This window comes from Thamnophis elegans, chromosome 10 (assembly GCF_009769535.1).
Source record: "Thamnophis elegans isolate rThaEle1 chromosome 10, rThaEle1.pri, whole genome shotgun sequence".
NCBI classification, from domain to species: domain Eukaryota; kingdom Metazoa; phylum Chordata; class Lepidosauria; order Squamata; family Colubridae; genus Thamnophis; species Thamnophis elegans.
Window position 1 is genome coordinate 14,600,077 of NC_045550.1, and position 20,828 is coordinate 14,620,904.

The 20,828-nt window shown below is 36.0% G+C and overlaps 1 protein-coding gene across 8 annotated transcripts in view; it reads left to right on the forward strand.

The window, feature by feature from the left end:
• The window catches only part of ABLIM1 (actin binding LIM protein 1), a 215,442-nt gene extending 203,312 nt beyond the window's left edge, over nucleotides 1-12,130 (forward strand). For all 8 annotated transcript variants that reach the window (XM_032224836.1, XM_032224835.1, XM_032224837.1 and 5 more), the window contains 6 exons: nucleotides 289-362; nucleotides 798-858; nucleotides 1,234-1,241; nucleotides 2,521-2,595; nucleotides 4,338-4,418; nucleotides 5,565-12,130. In XM_032224836.1, the coding sequence (XP_032080727.1) occupies nucleotides 289-362; nucleotides 798-858; nucleotides 1,234-1,241; nucleotides 2,521-2,595; nucleotides 4,338-4,418; nucleotides 5,565-5,678 (413 nt within the window). In that variant the 3' untranslated portion in view covers nucleotides 5,679-12,130. The remainder of the gene's footprint in view (nucleotides 1-288; nucleotides 363-797; nucleotides 859-1,233; nucleotides 1,242-2,520; nucleotides 2,596-4,337; nucleotides 4,419-5,564) is intronic.
• The last annotated feature ends 8,698 nt before the right edge of the window (nucleotides 12,131-20,828 follow it).

Genomic DNA, 20,828 nt, shown 5'->3' on the forward strand with positions numbered 1-20,828 from the left:
GACATTGTGCTGAACCATGACCATAAAGCATGACTAGCTAGAGATTGTTGCTGTGTAATGTGTAGTGTGACTTGAACACAGTTAAAATCCATTTATGTAAAATTAGAGAGGAATTGAAAATTTTACATCCAAATTTGACTTACTGGACAAAGCCAAGGTAAAGTGATTGCTTTAAAAAATCCATACAGATGCAAATTTACACTTTGAGATTTTTGATTGATTTCTAAGATGCTGTGATTTTGACAATGTATTTTTATTTCCTACTAATTATTGTTTTCTCCTTCTCAGGCCTTTCTCCTTCTCATGCTGCTGCTTCTAAAACTTCTTCACTGCCTGGGTATGGACGAAATGGACTCCACAGGGTGAGCAGATCATTCTTCCCATACTAGAAAGTACACTTTAAATTTCAGTTTTGTGATTTCACGGATACTCCCAGATAAGAGGCAGTTTGGTCTAGTGGTTAAAGCACCAAGCTAGAAATCAGGAAACTGAGTTCTAGTGTTACCTTAACAATGAAAGCTGTCTGAGTGACTTTGGACCAATCAACTCTGTCAGCCCAACCCACCTCACAGGGTTGCTGGTGTGAGAAAAATAGGATAAGGAAGGAGTATCGGGTTTTCTGCCTTGAGTTATTTATAAACATAATAAATGGGGGAGGTAAAAATAACCTAATAAATAAATAAAAATAAATGAGTGTGCTATTCGCATGACCTTTGTGGTGATCTTTTTACCGATAATGCAATGTACAGATAATGTGATTTACCTGTTCATGTTTTTATTTATATATATTCATATAGCCGATGTCCACAGATTTTGGTCAGTACAACAGTTATGGAGACGTGAGCAATGCAACTCGAGGTGAGTTTGTAAAGGAAATAGAATGTGAGGTTTGGGCTGTAGATGGGTTTTGAGTTATTTTCAGCAGTTATGCTTTCTGTTGTGTTTTTATAGTAGCACATAAGGTCTTCTCTCACGTACAGCTTTTAGATACCATACTTAATCTTGAAATATTTATTTACTTGCCATTTGTTGAAAAAAGGGTGGAGAGATTGGTTCAACATTATATTCAAACTGAGAGGACATTGTAAAAGTAAAATTAAAATTTAACGAAGGCAGGAAATATATGCATTTTGGGTTGATAATTTTTAGGAAAGGACTCTGAGGTTAAAACTTTTGTGCAGAATAAATTTTATTCTAATTATGTGTCTTTTCTCAATATATATCCCTTTTTAGATTACCAGGTTGGTAAAGATTTTCGTCCATCAAGTTAACAGAAACAAATTCATCAACAGTGCATCAACTATGTTAATCACGTCTTAGAAGAATTTCTTAAAAATTGTTAAGCTGCTTGTTTTATTATTAATGATACAATTATGACACTATGGAAAAGAGTGTCTTACTGTCAGTACAGCAAACATTTCTAAGATTGTCAAAGGAGCAATGAGTGATAGTTCTCTCATTGATAGATTTTTCCTAACTATGATACTATACAACGAAAGTCCAAATATAAATCTGCTTATTCTGTTGTTATATCTTTGCTCTTCTTCTCCAGATGGTTTCCTATCTTTTTTATATTTTATTGTGGTCATGGAATAAAAATATGCCAATGTATTTTATATAAAACAGGCATGTGGGCTGTATAAAATGGCCAATTAAAAATGTAGTGTTATTTTTTAAAACATAACCCTTCTCTTTACATGTTTGAATATTACTATGTTATGGAAATCTCAATATATTGATTATAGAAAAGACTTTATTGATGTAGAAGGAATTAAAAATTTTACTTGTTAAAATGGATAAAATGCTTTGGTACAACTGGAAAGCAACCAAATATTGTAAAGATGATAGCAAGAACCAAAACAATGAATCACTCTGAGGGACAGTTTTCCTACCATTCCATTCCCTGAATAATGGTGTATGAATATTTTAGATACCGTGTTTCCCCGAAAATAAGTCTTATTTTCTTTTGATCCCTGAAATAAACACTTGGCCTTATTTTTGGGAGGTCTTATTATTTTTGAGGTGCAGGAGGCGGTGAGTGTGGTTATCTCATGGCTGCTGCTGTGTTGCAATATTTTCGGGGAGGGTTTATTTTCAGGGGAGGATTTATTTTAGTGCATGCGCTCAAAAGCCCAATTGGGCTTATTATCTGGGGAGGGCTTATTTTCAGGGAAACAGGGTAAGCAAAGGGAGTATATTTTTAAAGAAGTTAGGCCCTAAATAGAGAATATTTGACATTTTTAGAACTGTTATCTTATTTTGTCAATCAGTCTTTGGGAAGAGTCCCTGGGAAGCGTCATAATTGAAAGAGAGGGCCATGAATAAAGGCCACTTAAATTAGGAGCCACATCTTTATGTATAGTATATATCTGGCATAATTATATTTATTATACATATTTCTCTTGAACATTACTCTATATTGATGTGTATGCACAGCATGAATACCTTTACTCTGTCTGTGTGGGTTTTGTGGATAAAGATGTAATCTATGTGTTTGATACCTATATGCTTCTGATATAGTTTAACCCAGATGGTCTCGTCACTGGAATGCGAATGGACCGAGGGGTGTCTATGCCTAACATGTTGGAACCAAAGGCAAGTGCTGAATTTATTCCTGGTGTTTCACAACAATGCAGGGTAATTTTTGGAATGATAGCATTTAAAACGTTATGGCAACCACTTTTTAATTTGTTTATTTATATGCCACTCCTCTCTTTTTCGGGGCAGTAGGACATCTCCCTTAATTTGAAGTGAGCACATAGGATAAGGAATTTAATATATAGGAAACTATACAGAAGTATTCTAGGTGGACCTAAAACAAATAGGCCATGTGAAATCAAGCAATCATGTGAAATCAGTTAGACCTGCTAGTAATGTGACAGCATTAATTGGAATAAATGAGCAAAATGTAGCGGGGATGAATTTATTCTTGGTTGTGCTGCATGCACAAAATAAAATGGAAATCAAAGCAGATGTTCTAATTGCAGTCCCATTGTATAGATTTTTATTCAGAGGTAAATCTGAATATCTGAGATTTATTCGCAGAGTCATATGATTTCAGAATTGGATCTCCAAAGCAATCGAAAGCAATCCAAAGTGTCCATGCAGGAAAGGATTGTTACATGAAAGGCCATTTTCAAAACCAGACTAATTAGGGTTGTGCATTTTCTTTGCTTATAACACTAAAAGAATGTAGGAATTGCTAATTGTCTTTTTATATCTCACTATTTTTGATGTAGTATAAAAAATGGGAGGACGGAATTTTAAGATGTGAAGAGAAATAAATTTGAACTGAGATATACACAGTGAAAAAGAACCACTTCCCTTATTCATTCTCTTTCTCTCTCTCCCTCCCTCCCCTACTCCACCCAAAACTACAGTGAGATAAATAAAAAAGCAGATACATATATATAGAGATAAATAGATATTCATGGCCATAAAAAAAAAAAAAGATTTACCCGCAGTGTTTTTCAGGCAGTCTTCCTAGAAACTCTTTTTGGTTCATTAATTTTCTTGGCCACTGATACAGGATATCAGATTAGTTCTGAAGAAATATGCTCAGAATGTATAATGTCCTGGTCATTGTGGTTTTAACATACGCAGCCCTAATTTAGGATTGTAGAGACATGAGAAAATTAAGGCTTATTTCTGAGTATATTTAGTTGAAATCTTCAGAGACTGCAAATACAAGTTTTCCACTGTCATACTGAGTTCACCCATCATCTGACTTCAAACAAATAAGACAAATTCAGACAAATCGCATTCTGGTTTTGCACAATGTGAATGCAGCCTTACAGAGGCTTGTTTATATATTACCAATTTTGAGTCTCTAACGTTTATTTTATTAAAACTCAAGGTTCCCGCACAAGAGGCTTGCACTATCACATATAATTAGCTTAATGGGGGAGAGGGGCTGGTTCGATGAATAAATGGATATATAAGAAAGTAGTTTAACTTAAAAAGAGAAATGGGCAGGTCAAATATAAGCAAAGGAACGACTTATGAAATAACTTTTTAGCAAAGTGTTTGCTTCTGAGCGCATAAGCCAAGAAGATAAAGGCAAACCAATGGTGATCTGTAAAAGAAAGAAGATAGTAAGCATTATCCATCAGCTTATCAAGGAGGAAGGGAGGGAGGGAAGGAGAGACAGAGGCAATATAGATGGGGATATATTTATAATTATGAGACTTCATTGTTCAGTAACAAATATTCCAAGGAAGCCATGTAATGAACTTGCAGCTGTCTTTTAACAATGACCACATTATGCTTGTGAATTTTATGTCTATTTGTGGCATTTAATAAATTCTACATAAAGGCCTTTTCTATACTGTTAATAGATATTTCCTTATGAAGTACTCATGGTGACCAACAGAGGGCGAAATAAAATTCTAAGAGAAGTGGATAGAACCAGGTTGGAGGTAAGAACTAGGTGTCCCGTTTGGCATTAGAAGAAAGTTTTGTAATGTTATGTGTTGCTCATTATTTATAACTTTACTGCATTAATCGGAACTGCCTCATCCATACAAAGATAACTAATACACCAATCCATGCAAACCTGCTCAGAAATAAGCTTCACTGAGTTGAGTGATCCTTTCTAAAGTAAATACGTATAAAATTGGAACCACACGTATTATAGTGTACAGCCACGTTGTTTCTCAAGGTTATACTCTAGTTGTAGAACTGTTTTCAATCACATGACATAATGATGTCATAATGAGTACATAGGGCCCAATTTTTAGTGCCCCCTCCCCCAACCAGCAACCTAATGCATCAGATTTAAGCCAGCTAATTTTGGCATTGATTCTGGAGAAAATATTAATGAGATTGCGAGCTAAAGACCTTTGCTATAGAGAAATACTTTGCCTTTGATGTCCATAACAGGAATCAGCTGAAGGTATAAGATATGTACCTTTTTAAAGAAAAATGTGCAGGCATATTCCTAGAAATAAAACCTGGTCAAACTGATTTATTTCATCAAACTACCCCTATACCCGAAATGTTCCAGTTTCACTCTCTTCCATTGTCAAAGGAAAATACAAGGTCTTGATACAGCCCTGATGTGTGTAGCTGCATACTAGGTTTTCTTTATGCAGATGTCACCACAACAGCATTGGCAGGCTGCTCATGTATTGCGTCTTCCAGATATTGAACATCTCAACAGGATTGTAGTCTCAAGACCTCTGGAGGGCACTTGGTAGGGAAAGGTTAGGGAAAGGCTACCTTGAGCTAGACAAGCAACTGTTCAATCTCTAAATTGTTTGCTGTGTTATCTATTGCAATACTTGACTATCATTCCTATTGGCTAGAAATTATGGTTTCCATCTCATTACTTAAAATCTCTGAAGAGTTAAAAAAAAAACAGCAGGATGTTTTGGCAGCCAAAAAATAAAAATCCAAAAAGGCCACATGATGCTTGCTATAGGACACTGGCCTTATCCATTGGTCAGGACTTTATATTACACCTGGTATATCAGATCTAATATGTTGACGGTAATGCTGTGATATCTAGATTGCCTGTTTCTACTTCTTGAGTGATAATGTATTTTTGTCTTGTGTTTCTTTAGCGTCATTTAGCGCCTGAAGCTTTTCAAGAAATATTTGGCATGACGATACAGGAATTTGATAAGTTACCTCTCTGGAGACGCAACGATATGAAGAGGAAAGCCAAGCTCTTCTGAATTCTTCTTTCTTGGGAGAGGGAAGATATCATATAATAGGATAATATATTATAATCGAGTCCAAACTCTTTTTGGAGAGCAAACAATCATGAAGGTGGGGAGGAGAGAAGGGACAATCTGAGAAAGGCACATACTAATGCCTTGAGATTGTGCAATGGCCTGTCAAGCTTGCCATAGGGAGAGACATGAAAGGTTCTTTGTTCAAATCTCAGTCATGGTTTTCACTCATCAAGTTTTTATATGGCATATATATTCAGTTTTCTGCCTTCCTCATTTTCCCTTGACTTTCATTCAAAGGTTGGGGATACTAATTGAGAAAACCCAGGAAGTGCCCGTAGGATGCCAGCTCACAATTTTGTGGTCATGGACTTTCCAAGCAATGAATGAATATATTCTATAGTTAAGGAAGGAGTCCTGTGTAATATATTTATCCTCTGGGCACAGCTATTGCAGCTAATTGGCCTTATTGTCAAACGGCTTATTCTTTCCGCAGGACCCATCAATAAAATAGGCTGCTGAACAGAAGTATTCTGCTGTGCTGCATACTGGCCAATTTTTTGGATAACAAGCTCCCAGCTTGCACTTGCACATATCTGGTAGTAAATTGCCATTTACTGTTTTGTTGTTGAAACTCTTTGTTCCTCCATCTTTCCTTGCATTAACTGGATATAATTTTTGCTTTAAACCTCTTGGTTGAAAATTAACAAGAAGAGCAAGCACATAAACCCAAAATTGGTTTCTTGGTTTAATGATGAAGGAGTTATTTCAACTGTCATGTTAAATGTAAGCCATAGTGTTATGCAATCTTAGGTTTAATTTAGATGTGACCTTTGCTGTGTGAAAATCACTATGACATAGTGTGGTCACGCATTGTTTGCTATGCTTCAAAATAAGCACCGCGTGGGCCAATGTATTGATGTTGTTCCTTTTCATGTTAAAATAAACAATATTAATCACGCTGGTCCATGAAAAATGGTCTGTACTGGGCCAATAACTTATTGTGATCAACTGAAAGGCATACAATCATGTTTAAACTCTGAAACTCTCTCCAGTTCTCCTTTCATAAGTTGTAGGATCTGATACATGATCATCTTTCATAGGATCTAGAATAGGTGTCACCATGCCGTCATCCTTATTTGGAAACTGAAGATTGAAGAGTGTTTTGTGAGTAGAACGAATGACAAGCAAGTCAAAAGATTGGACATTTTCAAAGTACTCTACATAGCCTGTTCCAGGATTGGAATAGCATTATTCAATCACTAGTACCATCCAATTGCAAAGGTTACATTTGATTTTTTTAAAAATGTCTATCAGAATAGTGAACTTGGAAATTTTATTATATTTTAACTATTATACGGAGTGACTTTGCTGCTACACAGTGATCATTCAAGCTATTTTCTTGTATGCACTGATAATATTGCACAATATGTCATGTTGAACAATGTTTAATTTTATTTTCTTCATGTAATCACTCATTATTCATATAAGAAGACTTGAATTTTGTGTTATTTTACTATACACAGTTTCAAATAGATTATTTACTATCAGTGCCTGGGGGAAAAAAACCTTGGGCAATTTCTGAATCAAATGATCCGCTCAACTACATGCAGCCTTTTTTTTTTAGAGGATATTGTGTGACCTGGCCTCTTGTCTACCTAAATTGCTTTATAGGTTGTGTATCTTCCGTAAGGGACACATAAAATTTTCTTCTGTAGAATCAGAAGCCATTTTTGGCTGACAATAGGGTGCAGTGATACATTAATTTTTTTACCTGAGTGATAACTGCTACTATATAAATTTTTACTTTTTCTCTTTTAATGTGCAGTTTCTGCCAACAGTGTAATCCTATATGTATATATACAATACTTTATACTAATCTAGAAGCAAAAATTCACTAAATTAAATGAAGCTTGTCATTTAGTAAGTCTGTGTAGCATAGATGAGGAACCTGTTGCTCTCCAGATGTTGCAAGACCCCCATCTCCCTGCTTTCCTTACCATTAGTCCGGGGGTGGGGGCAGAGGACACTTGGTAATGTTATTCAACAACATCTATAAGGCTACAGATTACATATCTCTTCCCCTGTTTAGATAGCAATTGTTATTGTAAGGTTTATGCAGGAAGGACTTGTAGTATTTTTTGCTCTTACACTTAAGAGCTAAGCATAGGTGGTTTCCAGTGGCATATCTGAATTTACAACAGGTGATCAAGATACTAATGGCTAATCTCTTTGCTCTTAGTTTATTATCCTCCTAAATTAGGCTACTAGATCTGGTCTGCAAAAATCCAGAGGACCATTATGTGGAAACAGACAGAAGAATTTTATTTGCAGCCATTTAATGATTTTTGCAGCCTGTGTAGAAAATGATAAAGAGGTTTTTCAGCATATCAGTACAGATGTTTAGAAGATTGTTTGGCAGAATTCATGTAAAATGTTAACTTCGTCAAATGCTGATCATTCTATCACATTGTAATTAAGTGTGAAAGGATGTTCACCAAGAGAGACCCAGATCAAGAGTCTGTGCAGTTACCAGCTACCAAGATTCTGTGAATTAAGCGTAAACAAAGGATTGGATATGATTGGATTTCACTGGGCTTGGGCCTAACAATAGGAGTAGTAACGGCACAGACATACTGGTGATATGTTACTGTTTGTGGGAATGTATCACCTGGCCAAGGATACTTTTTCTCTTGCCTACTTCATAGGTTCCTGCAAACTGATGTCCTCCAATATCCTATACTGGAATTAATATATTCTAGAAATTAAAATCCGAAATAGCTGAAGGGCACTGTTAGGCAATAGTGAGAGAAGGTTGCCCAATAATCACAAGAATAAATATACTACGACAGGGGTGAGGGGGCAATCATGACACATGACAGTTTTCATATTTCTAATTCTATTATATCAGGCAATATTATCAATTAAAACAAATTATAGCAGGAGTCAGGAGGCTCAAGGAAACTTTAAAGTGACAATGTGTAGTTGTGTTTGAATTCTGTAATTTTCTGTAATTATGTATTTGACTGGCCTATTAAACTAGCTGTAATTTAGCCAAGAGGACAATTTGACGAGTGATTTACAAAGGAATGTGCTGTTTATCAGAGCAATTGGGCCTTTGTCCCAAAAGCAAATTCTGGACTGCAAGCCAATCAGTTGAAAGAGGGCCATCCAAGCTGCCTCTTTTCCTGGACATATTATTGCTTCAACTGCACATCGATGGTTTCTGTGTGATTAGGCATCCTTTCTGACAAATGAGCTCTGGACAGACATTTGTATCTGGTGCACAGAAAGGATTAAAGCAACGTATCCTAATTGCAGTTCATTAAATTAGCCAAAATCCAGCCATATCTGTGCTTCCTCTTTTTTCATTCAGGATGTTTATATCTTGAAAATTAGAATAGTTGCTTCTCACCTCCTCATGGAATGAAATCTCCATTGCCTTTTATTCTTCAATTGCATTTCCTTAAGCTGAGCAGTAAGAGGTGTAACCTACAGCATGGTTACAGCATGGCTGCTATTTGAAATCATTCCATGTATGCTTCATATTGCCTGGAAAGCCAAGCATTTATTGGTTCCAATCACAAAGTCCAGTGCAATGCCACTCATTCTTCATTAATCAATTTTGATTTAACAAAACCTTAATTCTATATTCTGTTTCCACACATATGGAGCAATAACACATTTTACCTTTTAGAACAGGGGTGTCAAACTTGCACAGTGGCGTCACGGGACATATCGGGGCTTTCCCCCTCTTTGCTACACCGGGTATAAGTGGCCAGCGCATGACGCATCTGGCTCGCAGGCCACAAGTTTGACAGCCTTGTTTTAGAACTAAGATATTATAGCTAACTTAACATATCATTCCAATGCTTTGCAAACTCTCTCACACCCTGAAACCAAAATAGGGGGGAAGGGGTTACTAAAAAGAATGCAGATGAATTCATGATTGGACAATTAGTTCATCTCTGACCAATCCCTGTAATAGTCTGTAATTCCAGAAAAATGGGCGATCAGAAATGAAAACTGATGATGATCCTTAAAGAATGACAATTCCTAGCATTGTTCATCAGTAGTTGGGCTCTTCTTTTGCAAAATGACATTGCAATTGGATTTCTACAATTTCAGGATGAAAATGAATGTTGTTCTGTGTGTTCCACTATTATTTGCTAACATATGAGCATGACATACTTCTGTAATAAAGCTTACAATTAAGGATAGATCAGTTTGGTTTTTTTTTTAAAAAAAAAGCTTGGCAAGTAGTCCTCGACTTACGACACAATTGAGCCAAAAATTCTGTTGTTATTAAGCGAGATATTTATTATGTGAGTGTTGCCAGGAAATTGCAACCATCATAAATATGAGTCAGTTGCCAAGCATCTAAATTTTGATCACATGATTATGGGGTGGGGTCATAATTATGGGTATTATGGGGTCATAAATGTGAAAAACAAAAAAGTCACTTTTTTCAGTTGTAACTTCGAAAGGTCACTAAATGAACTGTTGTAAGTCAAAGACTACCTGTATTTATTTTGTGAGGAAGTATAATTTATTTGGGAGACTACTTCCCAATTATATTAATTTTATAAAAGAAGACTTAAAGAGGTCTTACTACAAATATAAAGGACCGAAAATCAGCAAAAATATTTAATATGGTGCTAAAAATTGAACTTATTAGAAAAACTGAGCTTTTTCTCTCTATTGTTTTACAAATGTGCTAATGACTTGAAGTGCTATTGTATAAATAATTCGATTACCCAACTACCTTCTTACCACTATCATCATCCCCCACCTTATATGTATCCAAAACACATTTTAGCCAAATTTTAAGATTCTTTTTTTAAAAAACACTGATTCAATTGTATTCGAATGGGAAGAGTAGTACCAAAGCTGAGGAGAAGTAGATGGACTTCACTGTAGTGATGCACAAATTCACCACCACTATTTGATAAGTTATTGCACACAGCAAAATCACATCTCTTAAAAATGCAAGTAAATGTCAAAAGATTAATAAGCAACATATGGCTATTGCAGAATGAATACTGTACTGTGGAAGCACAGCAGAATGCAGATTGTCATCATGGAGGACATGTGATGTGTATTGTTCAATTATTTACCTTTGTAGTGCTGAGGGGGTTGGGATTCAGAAACTATATGACAAGAAAATTATCTCCAGAAGGACATTTTATTGGTGCTTATTTACATTGTATGATGCCCATTCTTCTGTTGTATATTTCTTCTGCATTTTTAGTGCAATCTACTAAAAACTGATATTTTGGTTCTGATCCTTTTTCATGTTACAATTCCACCTTCCCACTTCCAGGAAAACTGCATCAGAAATATAGTATGAAGAAATGAAGCTAAATTGCTTTTCAAAACAGAGCTGTTAAAAATAATTTATTCCTTGGTTTGGAAAAACAGTGATGGCTCTCCAAGATTGTCAGAGCAAGCTTGATTCCAAATATATAAAGTCAAGAAACATAAAAAGGATCTTTAAAATATTTTTTCAATGTGCAGAATGGTTTCTAAAAGAAAGAATGAATATGTTTAGTTTCACACTCTTGGGTTATTCATCCATGTGTAAAAATACTGCAATGACACAACATAAGTATGTTCTTTGTTTCCCAAAGGGTTCTATGTAAAATCACCAAAACATAAATTCTGCTGTAAGTTCCTATAAAGTTAATTTATGGCAAATGCCTCTTCAAGAATATAGATTTTAAGGGTATGGATTTTACATCCAAATTTAAGGCTATCAGATTTGAGTTTCAAAAATCTGGTAAACCATAAATTGGAAGGACAAGGTATTGAAAAATATTTGTATTGTTATATCATGATTTTTGCATGCCAATCCGGTAGCCCTACCAAATTTGTTTCTTCAAGAATGAGTGATAATTTGCACACAATATTTGCATACCAGCTTCTGAGCCCAAATCAAGCCCAATTGAATTAAATGGTAAAGGTTGAATATTAGGCTATTTCTCAGCCACCTAGAGAAGATTCTGCTTATTCAGTTATACTGTGTATTGCTAACAGCAGTATTTTCTATAAAGTAGTTTAAATTACTGACAATTGTTATAGTGATGAAGCCATATTTCTGATGTTTAGGAACATGACTCTAATTAATAATATTTTGCTTAAAATTTCAAGGTTTAAATTTATCCATTTTTCCCATGACCAGCTGATGTTCAGAACTGAGAAAAAGCCTTTTTCAGAATTTCCCTTTTTCTCTGCCTCTCCCCCTTTTTATTGTTGTTATGGAATAGCTCTTATTAAGAGCCTTAGTTGAAAGGGAAAGCCACCAATGCCTGTCCATAGAGTTAATTCTGCTTCTCTGCAAAATGGCCATTGTTGCTATTCATGCTGTTTGCAAATGTCACCCTCATGCCACTATAATCTACATTGCTGTTGTACTCATACCAAGTAGATGAATAAAGTTTTAAACTTTATTCTTACCCTATTGTTTTGATATTTGTTTTTCTTTATTCAACTCATATTAATACAGTGAAAATGCATTTGGTCCTGCTTGATGATAAAACTTGCGACACACATACTGTTTGCAAAACAGGATAATTTGGGAACAATTATTGATAAAATTTTACACATTTTGAAGATCTTGTGGTATTTTCTGAAATGATACTTGGGGGATTGCTTAAAATAGCGGAGTCAGTATTCCCTTGGCCACAACTTTAAATTATTCAATAAATATTATTGCGACTGATAAATAACAGACACATGATTGTGAGATCTCAGCCTTAATTTCAGGATGGCATTATTGTGTAGGTTCTTAATGTCCCAGAACAGTGTTTCTCAACTTTGGCAACTTGAAGATGTCCGGACTTCAACTCCCAGAATTCCCTAGCCAGCATTCGCTGGCTGGGGAATTCTGGGAGTTGAAGTCCAGACATCTTCAAGTTGCTAAGGTTGAGAAACACTGTCCTAGAATTAACATAGCATGATTTATAAGAGTTATGCACAATTATGATGTTTTTGCAAAATTTATGGATTGAGAATGAAAAATTCGTTGTCTAACAGCCTCTCATTCAATACATAGGAGTACGAGTTTGTAATTACTGTATTAGTCGAAAGCTAAAATTAGAGCAGGATGTGGTTAGTAAAGTAAGTAGTAGACAACTGATAAGAACTATGCAACAGCAAGTCACAACATAATATAGAGCCGTGGGAGATAGAAGACAAACAGAAGTACAAAATGGAGGAGATCAGGTGAAACAACAGAAATGATTGAAATTAAAAAAATATCTTAGAATAATAATTGGTTAAAAATGAACACAAGTCCAAAATGTGATTGTACAAAAAGATGAAGAGAACTTTAGACTGGATCAAGAGCAGTTTGTCAAATCATTGAAAAATTATATTCTGTACTAGACAGATCTCATATCAATTATTGTGTCCAATCTGAGCAGAATGGTTTAATTAACTCAGAAAAGGCAACAAGGGCAATAAGGAAGGTAAAAATTCCTATGAAAGCGATTGATGGTATTGGGAATTTTTTGGATAGAGAACCTGGAAGGATGTCACATGAGAAAAAAATGAATGCATGTGATAGAAGATACAATTTTATTATGCAATATAAAAGAATTCTTTAAAGAGTTTTGAAATATTTTAAGACTCATGCCTTTCACCAGATTCAACAATCTTACTATTTATTTTAGTGTTACTTTGATTTGCTTTTTAAAGCTTCTATTTTCTGTTTTTGTCCTTTAAACACTGTTAGCTGTCTTGCCTATACCCCAGAAATGAAAGATGTGATTGATGTAAATCAAATAAAAATGAGTAAGTCAACCACTGCACCAGCTGAAGGCAATCACATTCATCATAAAAGATATATCAGTTGAGAATCTTATAATCTTCATCATGGGCAACAGATTTTTTTTTGGCTGTTTGTTTAATGAACGAACAGTGGAATGTGTTGGTTGCTATATATATGAAAGTGTCAGGCCAAAAGCCAAATTTATTTCATATTTGAGAAGCCAAGAAGATGTGACAATGATCATTTAACCAGCCAGCCTGATGCCTTTTGTGCACATTGACCCTAGCAAATGATTCATCATCATTATTCTTCATACTTACTTAAAGCCTTTTCTTCTCAGATAATGAAAAAAATAAATTCTAAATTCTAAAAGTCTGGTTTTCTTTCCTGCTTCCTGATACAGAAATAATTGTGAGTTTCTGACCTCTGAGTAATGATTCAGGAATGTATTGCATCTCCCAACACAGCAGGGCAGCTGGTAAAGTGAATCTTCACAGCAAGTTAAAAATACAGATAATGGTGCCAAAACCCAGAGCTGATTGAAACATAGTCAAATGTCAACACTAATTTGCTGCTAAATACGTACGATTCCCTGGGATTACTTTAAGTGCAGAGTAATGCACTATGTTTTTTTTTTCTTTACCAACACAGTAAAATCTCCCCTTCCCATTTTCCCCCTCCCTCTCCATTTCACATTTAGTTTCCTTTGCTTGAGTTTCTACAAGGCTGGTGGAAAAACTTAGTTCCAGGTTTTCTCTGGTGGAAGGGCCTCAGGAACATGTACAGTTCCGGGACATGAATAAAGAAAAAAAAGAGGGTCATTGTTCCACGGCATGCCCTTTCCAGAGTTGTCCTTTTATGGATTGTGCCTTTTACATTTGCAGCTCCAAAGAGTCCAGAACAATCCATAGTTTCGATGAGCCTCTGAGCTGCTGTTTCTTTTGATAGATCAGTGAGATCAAGACTCTAGGAATCCCAACCCATGCATCATTGTGAGAGTCTAGACCTGTGAATGTAACAAAAAATGCCAATAATGGCTATGAAATAATGAATATGAAAATAAATTATACTGTATCTTTCTTTTGCAGCTGAAAACCAAACTTGAGAAAAGTAGCATTTTGTTTAAGGAGTTATGGATAGGTGCTGTTCCCTTCATTGCTTGCTGAGGATGTACAAATAATTATGAAATATTTCAAATGCATGCCATAAATATCATAAAAACTATGAACTTCTTTAAAACAGGTGTGTGCAGTGTTTTAGTGTTTAATTGCCTTAAATCATGTATCAAGCCTAAACTACAAAAACAGCAGGGTGACAACCATAAAAAAATAGAGATAATTTAAATTTAATGAATCCACTTGAGTAGTAGCACTTTAATTATTTCCAAAACCCAAGGAGAATTGGACCACTTTAATTCTTGGAGGGGGTTGAGTAAAAAATACCAGAGTTGTTGCCTAGGCAATGGAAAATATTTTTTAAAATGCTAAAGTTTATTGTTACCAAGGAAGTTGTATGGGAATCAGTGGTGGGTTCCGGACCTCGGGGTAGCCGGTATGCTGTGCACGGGGCCGGGAGTCCTAGACAGAAACACGTGCTGCGCGCACGTGCATGCACAACCGCCCTGCAACACCTAGCTCAGTGTTTCTCAACCTTGGCAACTTGAAGATGTCTGGACTTCAAGTCCCAGAATTCCCCAACCAGCATTCCTGGCTGGATTTGGCCAAGTCTGTATCTGAAGGTTAAATGAAAAAAGGGGCATTGGATTCAGTGATTAATGGATTTGTCCTCAAAGTAGAGTGATTCTTGAAATTCTCAGGATGCCTCTTAAGGGATGAAAATATCCTGAAGGTTGAGAGAGATCATATTATGTCTAAAAAGAAAAAAAAATCTAAAAAAAGACTCTAATTTCCACAAACTTACTATATTGTGTCTCTAACACTGTATCTTTCCTTTTGTCCTTAAAAGCAGGATGTAAAATTATAATCATTTATACTTTTTTCCATGTACCTTATAAGAGGACAATATGATTTGACTTTTTTGCTAAAGTTATGAGTACTGACTATGATTGAAGCATTTTCAGAGCAACTAGGTCAGATCAGTTCTCTCAATTAGGCCTTTCAATTGGATTACTTAGTTTAGGACCTCTAATACTGTGTTTCCCTGAAAATAAGACTGGGTCATATTAATTTTTGCTCCAAAAGACGTATTAGGGCTTATTTTACAGTTAGGTTTTATTTTGGGGGAAATATGTTACTAAATGCATCCATCTGGCTGAGGATCTTAACTGGGGCTTATTTTGGGTGCAATGTTTATATTACAACCATATTGAAAAATCATGCTAGGGCTAATTTTCCAGTTGGGTCTTATTTTGGGGAGAAATGGTATATAAATGAAAGGAAACTAGTTTCCATAAATAAGGAGGCAATGAGAGGATTTTCTTTTCCCTTATACCAAAGGTGCTTTTTTCAACAGGCATCTAAGCTTTCTTGATTTTTTTCTTTGGAAATGTTTTGCTTCTCATCCAAGAAGCTTCTTCAGTACAATTCTTCCTTTTTGCTTTAGTTATTAGGCCTACCTGGAACTTCAGATTAAAGTATAATTCTTTCTCAGTTGGTTCCAAGTCTCTAAATCAATTAAACATGCTGAAACCTATATTGTATTGGGAGGGATAATTAGAAAAAAACAAGACAATGACTTCAACCGCATAGTTGTGACAGTCTTCACTCATTCACATACATACATACAGACAAACAGACACACACATGCATGGCAGCCCTGGTTGATTTGAGTCACTGCCTCTGTTCTACAAAATTAAAATATTCCAGTAGGGTGTTTGGTCAAACAATTATTTTTTAATAGTGCTTGTAAAAGTCCTATATAAAGTTATAATTGTGTTTTTCCAGTCATCTACCTTATCAGGTCACAATACATTTCAATTTCTTCTTCCCCATTGGAAATTCCATCTTCTTTGGAGCATCCATCCATCCATCCATCCATCTTTCATTCCTTCTGGCAGGGTTCATACAAATAAGTAGGTACTTTCAAACTGCAATATTGAATACAGTGTAGGTTTTTAGTTGTTGTATATTTTTGTGAGATTTCTCTGAAATTAAATTGAAAGAAGAAAGATAGAAATATATTACCATTAATTAAGTTGAGGAGGAGTGTAATCTATTTCAAACAATTAACCTATTGCTAATATTCTTAGCAAGCAACAATGGAAACTGTTAGGCTGTGTAAGAAAATGAGAAGTGAAATTTTCAATTTACAATATTTACTTCTTATGTGTATCTAAATGGAAGGCAGGTAGTAAGGAAAGAAATGAGCAATTTGCAATAGGCATACTAGCAGAAACCATTTTCGCATACATACTGTTCAATTTTGCATTTGTGATGGAAGACCTTTGATTTAACCCATTAATTGATGGTACAATACATATTCACTTTGTCTGCATATTTGTGTATCAAACATTCAGAAAAGTTAAATTCGTTGTAAGTGGTATAGTGCATGATCTCGAATTTTATAGGTTGTGGTGTACTGGTGTGGGCTCAGTTATAGATAGGAAAATAAGTAGTCATAAAATACGGAAGGATATTCACCTGATTCTTAATGGGGCATTTTTAATATGTGCTCTTTGTATTTTGAATATGTGCTCTTCATCTCTGTTTCAACAGAGGTTCAAGAAATAAGATATCCAAACAATATGATCAATTAAATTATTCTCTTTATTGTTATTTATTTATTATATGTCCATATAAAATGGGACAAGATATGCTTAGTATATGGAAAGTCAAAGGCTACTACATGTAGAAGTCATTAAGTTTGGAGAAAGTGTTCTAAATCACTTAGTATACTGACTCTCAATTTGATTTACTCTAAACTGAATCTTTACGTCAAGAATAGAAACAGTTTAGTTTTTCTCTAATAGTGAGATCCACAATCAGCTAAATACTTCAGCTCATTGCTGAAATCAGTATAAATCTACTATGTAAACCTACATAGTTCAGAATACTAATAAATATTGATTTTTAAAAATTGCCTATGATCTCATATTCTCGTATCAATTTAAGCAGAAACACTCATTTATTTTTCTTCTTAACAAAATAATGTTTTAGATATTATATGTAAGAGAAACTATTGACCTTCCCTGCAGCTTCCAAAAAGCTAATATTTTTTTTTCCATAGACAAAAGTCATAATATGTGCTTCTAATTTCTTGCAATCTACATTTTAGTTAAAAATTCAACCAATTCAACCATCTCTTTGTTAACTTTAACCTGTATATCATCCCACTAGATAATAGCCAATAATTCTTTTTGTAATAACTGAAAGTGCAAAGGCTTAATTTCCATTTCAAACTAAAGAGGTTTATATGAAAATGATCATCCTTAGCATTTATGTAAACTTAATAAAGACTAATACAGTACATTTTCAATATACTCAGTTGAAAAATATTTGCTTATTATTTCATATATTTGTTATTATTATTTCCCCACATTATTGAAGAACATGGGCTTCCAGTTTCTAAATATCACATGGAAGGAACAAAATGAATATGTTTGTCATTTTTCACTTTCGTGTGGTGATTCCTATTACGGTGGTTACATTTATATTCTGCTTTTTCTGTGAGTTTCATAAATTTTCTGAGAGATGCCCCATGAGAGGAGTTAGACTTCACAATATTTCACTTTTTTCAGAATTTATTTTCCAGATCTATATACTAAATAGTGTTCTTTTGTACATGCTCAGATGCCACTTGTAGAAGAGCAATGCTAAAGGGTCCAATAAAAAGAGCAGGCATTAAGTCAATAAATGTGTATGAAACACATTATTATTTAAAACACTAATTCCCCATGTTTCTTGATTGCACTAGCAATAGCACTTAGACTTCTATACTGCTTCACAGTGCCTTACAGCCCTCTCTGAGTGGTTTACAGAGTCAGCATATTGCCCCCAACAATCTGGGTCCTCATTTTACCCACCTCAAAAGGATGGACGCCTGAGTCAACCTTGAGCCTGGTGAGATTCAAACAGCCAAATTGCAGTCAGCCGGCAGTCTACAGAAGTTGCCTGCAGTACTATATTCTAACCACTGCGCCACCATGGCTTAACCTGATATCTGTTTTGTGACACCAGCTGAAGATTTGAAATGTATTTATGATATCCAGTAAATTTATCTGCATTAGATAATAATAGTGGAGTTGCAAAGGTACTGAAATAGTCTTCTAGACTAGATAATAATGATCTGACTGAGAGCTAATGAATGGAGATAGATGTATTCTGGCTTTTAGGCTTTAAGTGAGACTGAAGAGTGTGGGTTCACAGCCTAGCGAATGAAAATTAGAGATAGAGATTCAAATTCCAAACTGTTAAGAGCAAGGAATGGCTGAAGAAGGATAGCCAAATTACAGCGACCTTCTATCAGATGAACAAGTCAACTTCCTTTAAAGCAATGTGTTGGAAGATTGTTTTAAACCTCGCTTATACAGGATATACCTGATAAAATTTTGACTGTATTCAGAGCTGGCCTACTCCTCTGGTTCTACTAATCTCTTAGTGGCACTGAATACCGTCAATCCTTCTGGAGTGTTAATGAGAGTTAGGGGGCAGTGGCTCTGTTTTACAGAGTTTTCCCTACTTTTTGCAGGTTCTCTCAGTGGAAGGAGGAGCAGGAGAGCCTGGTCTCTCAGCCATTCCAAAGTGGGATGACTCCAGGCTTGGTGCCTCCCCCCTTCCATTCTTTTAAAATACCTACAATAAATACCCTGCAAGAAGATAATCTGTCAGTTCCAGGGGTATCATTAGCATCAGGAGATAGGACTTGGTGCCTGGAGGAACTGTATATGACAAAAAGCCAAATTTTAGCTTGTTGTTTGTTCAGGAACCCTCTTGCTCCAGGCTAGTTCTGTCCATGGCTCTGGGCAGCCTTGCACTCCCCTAAGAAGCTTGCATAGAAACTGGGATTCTCCTGGTCTTAATGGCTGTAAGTGGAACAACCAGCAGGGTTGTCAGCCAGGATTCAAGCTCAGATTCTATTGCATCTTTTTCTGGAGTGGGAGGCCACACAATAAGATACTCTGAAGAAACCCTTAAATTTCTAGTGCTGTCCAGTGATCTGAATGTTACCAATCAAATTTGGTGGCTTCAGTTATTCCAAAAACGTCTTACTGGCGTGGGGAAAAAAGTTGAAAGAACAAGCAGAAGACAACAGACAGTTCTCCTTGCTCACGTACCCTGCATCTTGGTCACCCAAAGGTCACCCACCCAAAACATGTTCTGGAAGCACCTGAGATACCCAGAGGGTTGATCTGAAGTTTCTTAGAAGTTTCTCATGGGCATCACAATTAGTTGCCTTGTTTTCCAAGTACATATTTGAACTTGTACACTCGACTGACAAGCTTGCATTGACAGATTAACAGTTTAACAGAAGGGAGCTTGTAGGTCATCTAGTCTAATCTCCCATCCAAGCAGGAGAACCTACACTATTTTTGACAGATGGTAGTCCAGTCTCTTCTTGACAGCTTCCAGTAATGAAGCTCCCACAACTTCTGAAGGCGAACTGTTCCATTGGTTGATTGCTCTCACTGTCAGAAAATTTCTCCTTATTGCCTTATATTTCTCCTTATATTATTTATAAGAGCCAAGGTGGCGCAGTGGTTAAATGCAGCACTGCAGGCTACTGCTAGATCAGCAGGTCAGCGGTTCAAATCTCACCGGCTCAGGGTTGACTCAGCCTTCCATCCTTCCGAGGTGGGTAAAATGAGGACCCAGATTGTTGGGGGCAATATGCTGACTCTCTGTAAACCGCTTAGAGAGGCCTGAAAGGCCTATGAAGCGGTATATAAGTCCACTGCTATTGCTATATTGCTATTGCCAGGTTGATCTCTCCTTGTTCAGTTTCCATCCATTATTCCTTGTCTGGCCTTCAGGTGCTTTGGAAAATAGCTTGACCCGGTCTTCTCTGTGGCAGCCCCTCAAATATTGGAAGACTGTTATCATGCCTCCCTGGTCCTTCTCTGCACTAGACTAGCCATGCCCAGTTCTTGCAGCCATTCCTCTTATGTTTTAGCCTCCAGTCCCCTAAAACATCTTGGTTGCTCTTCTCTGCACTCTTTCTAGAGTCTCATATCTTTTTTATAGCGTGCAGTACTCTAGATGTGGTCTTACTAAGGCTTTATAGAGTGGTATTAGTACCTCACTTGATCTTGATTGTACCCCTCTGTTAAAGCAATTTAGACAGCATTGGATGTTTTGGCTGTTGGCTCATATTTAACTGGTTTGCAGGGGTCCGCAAGACGTCGAAGCCGGTTTGGGGGACTCAAACGCCCCCTTTTCCCAACCGCTCCCTTCCCACGCCGTTCTCTAGCCACCCAGCCCCTCGTC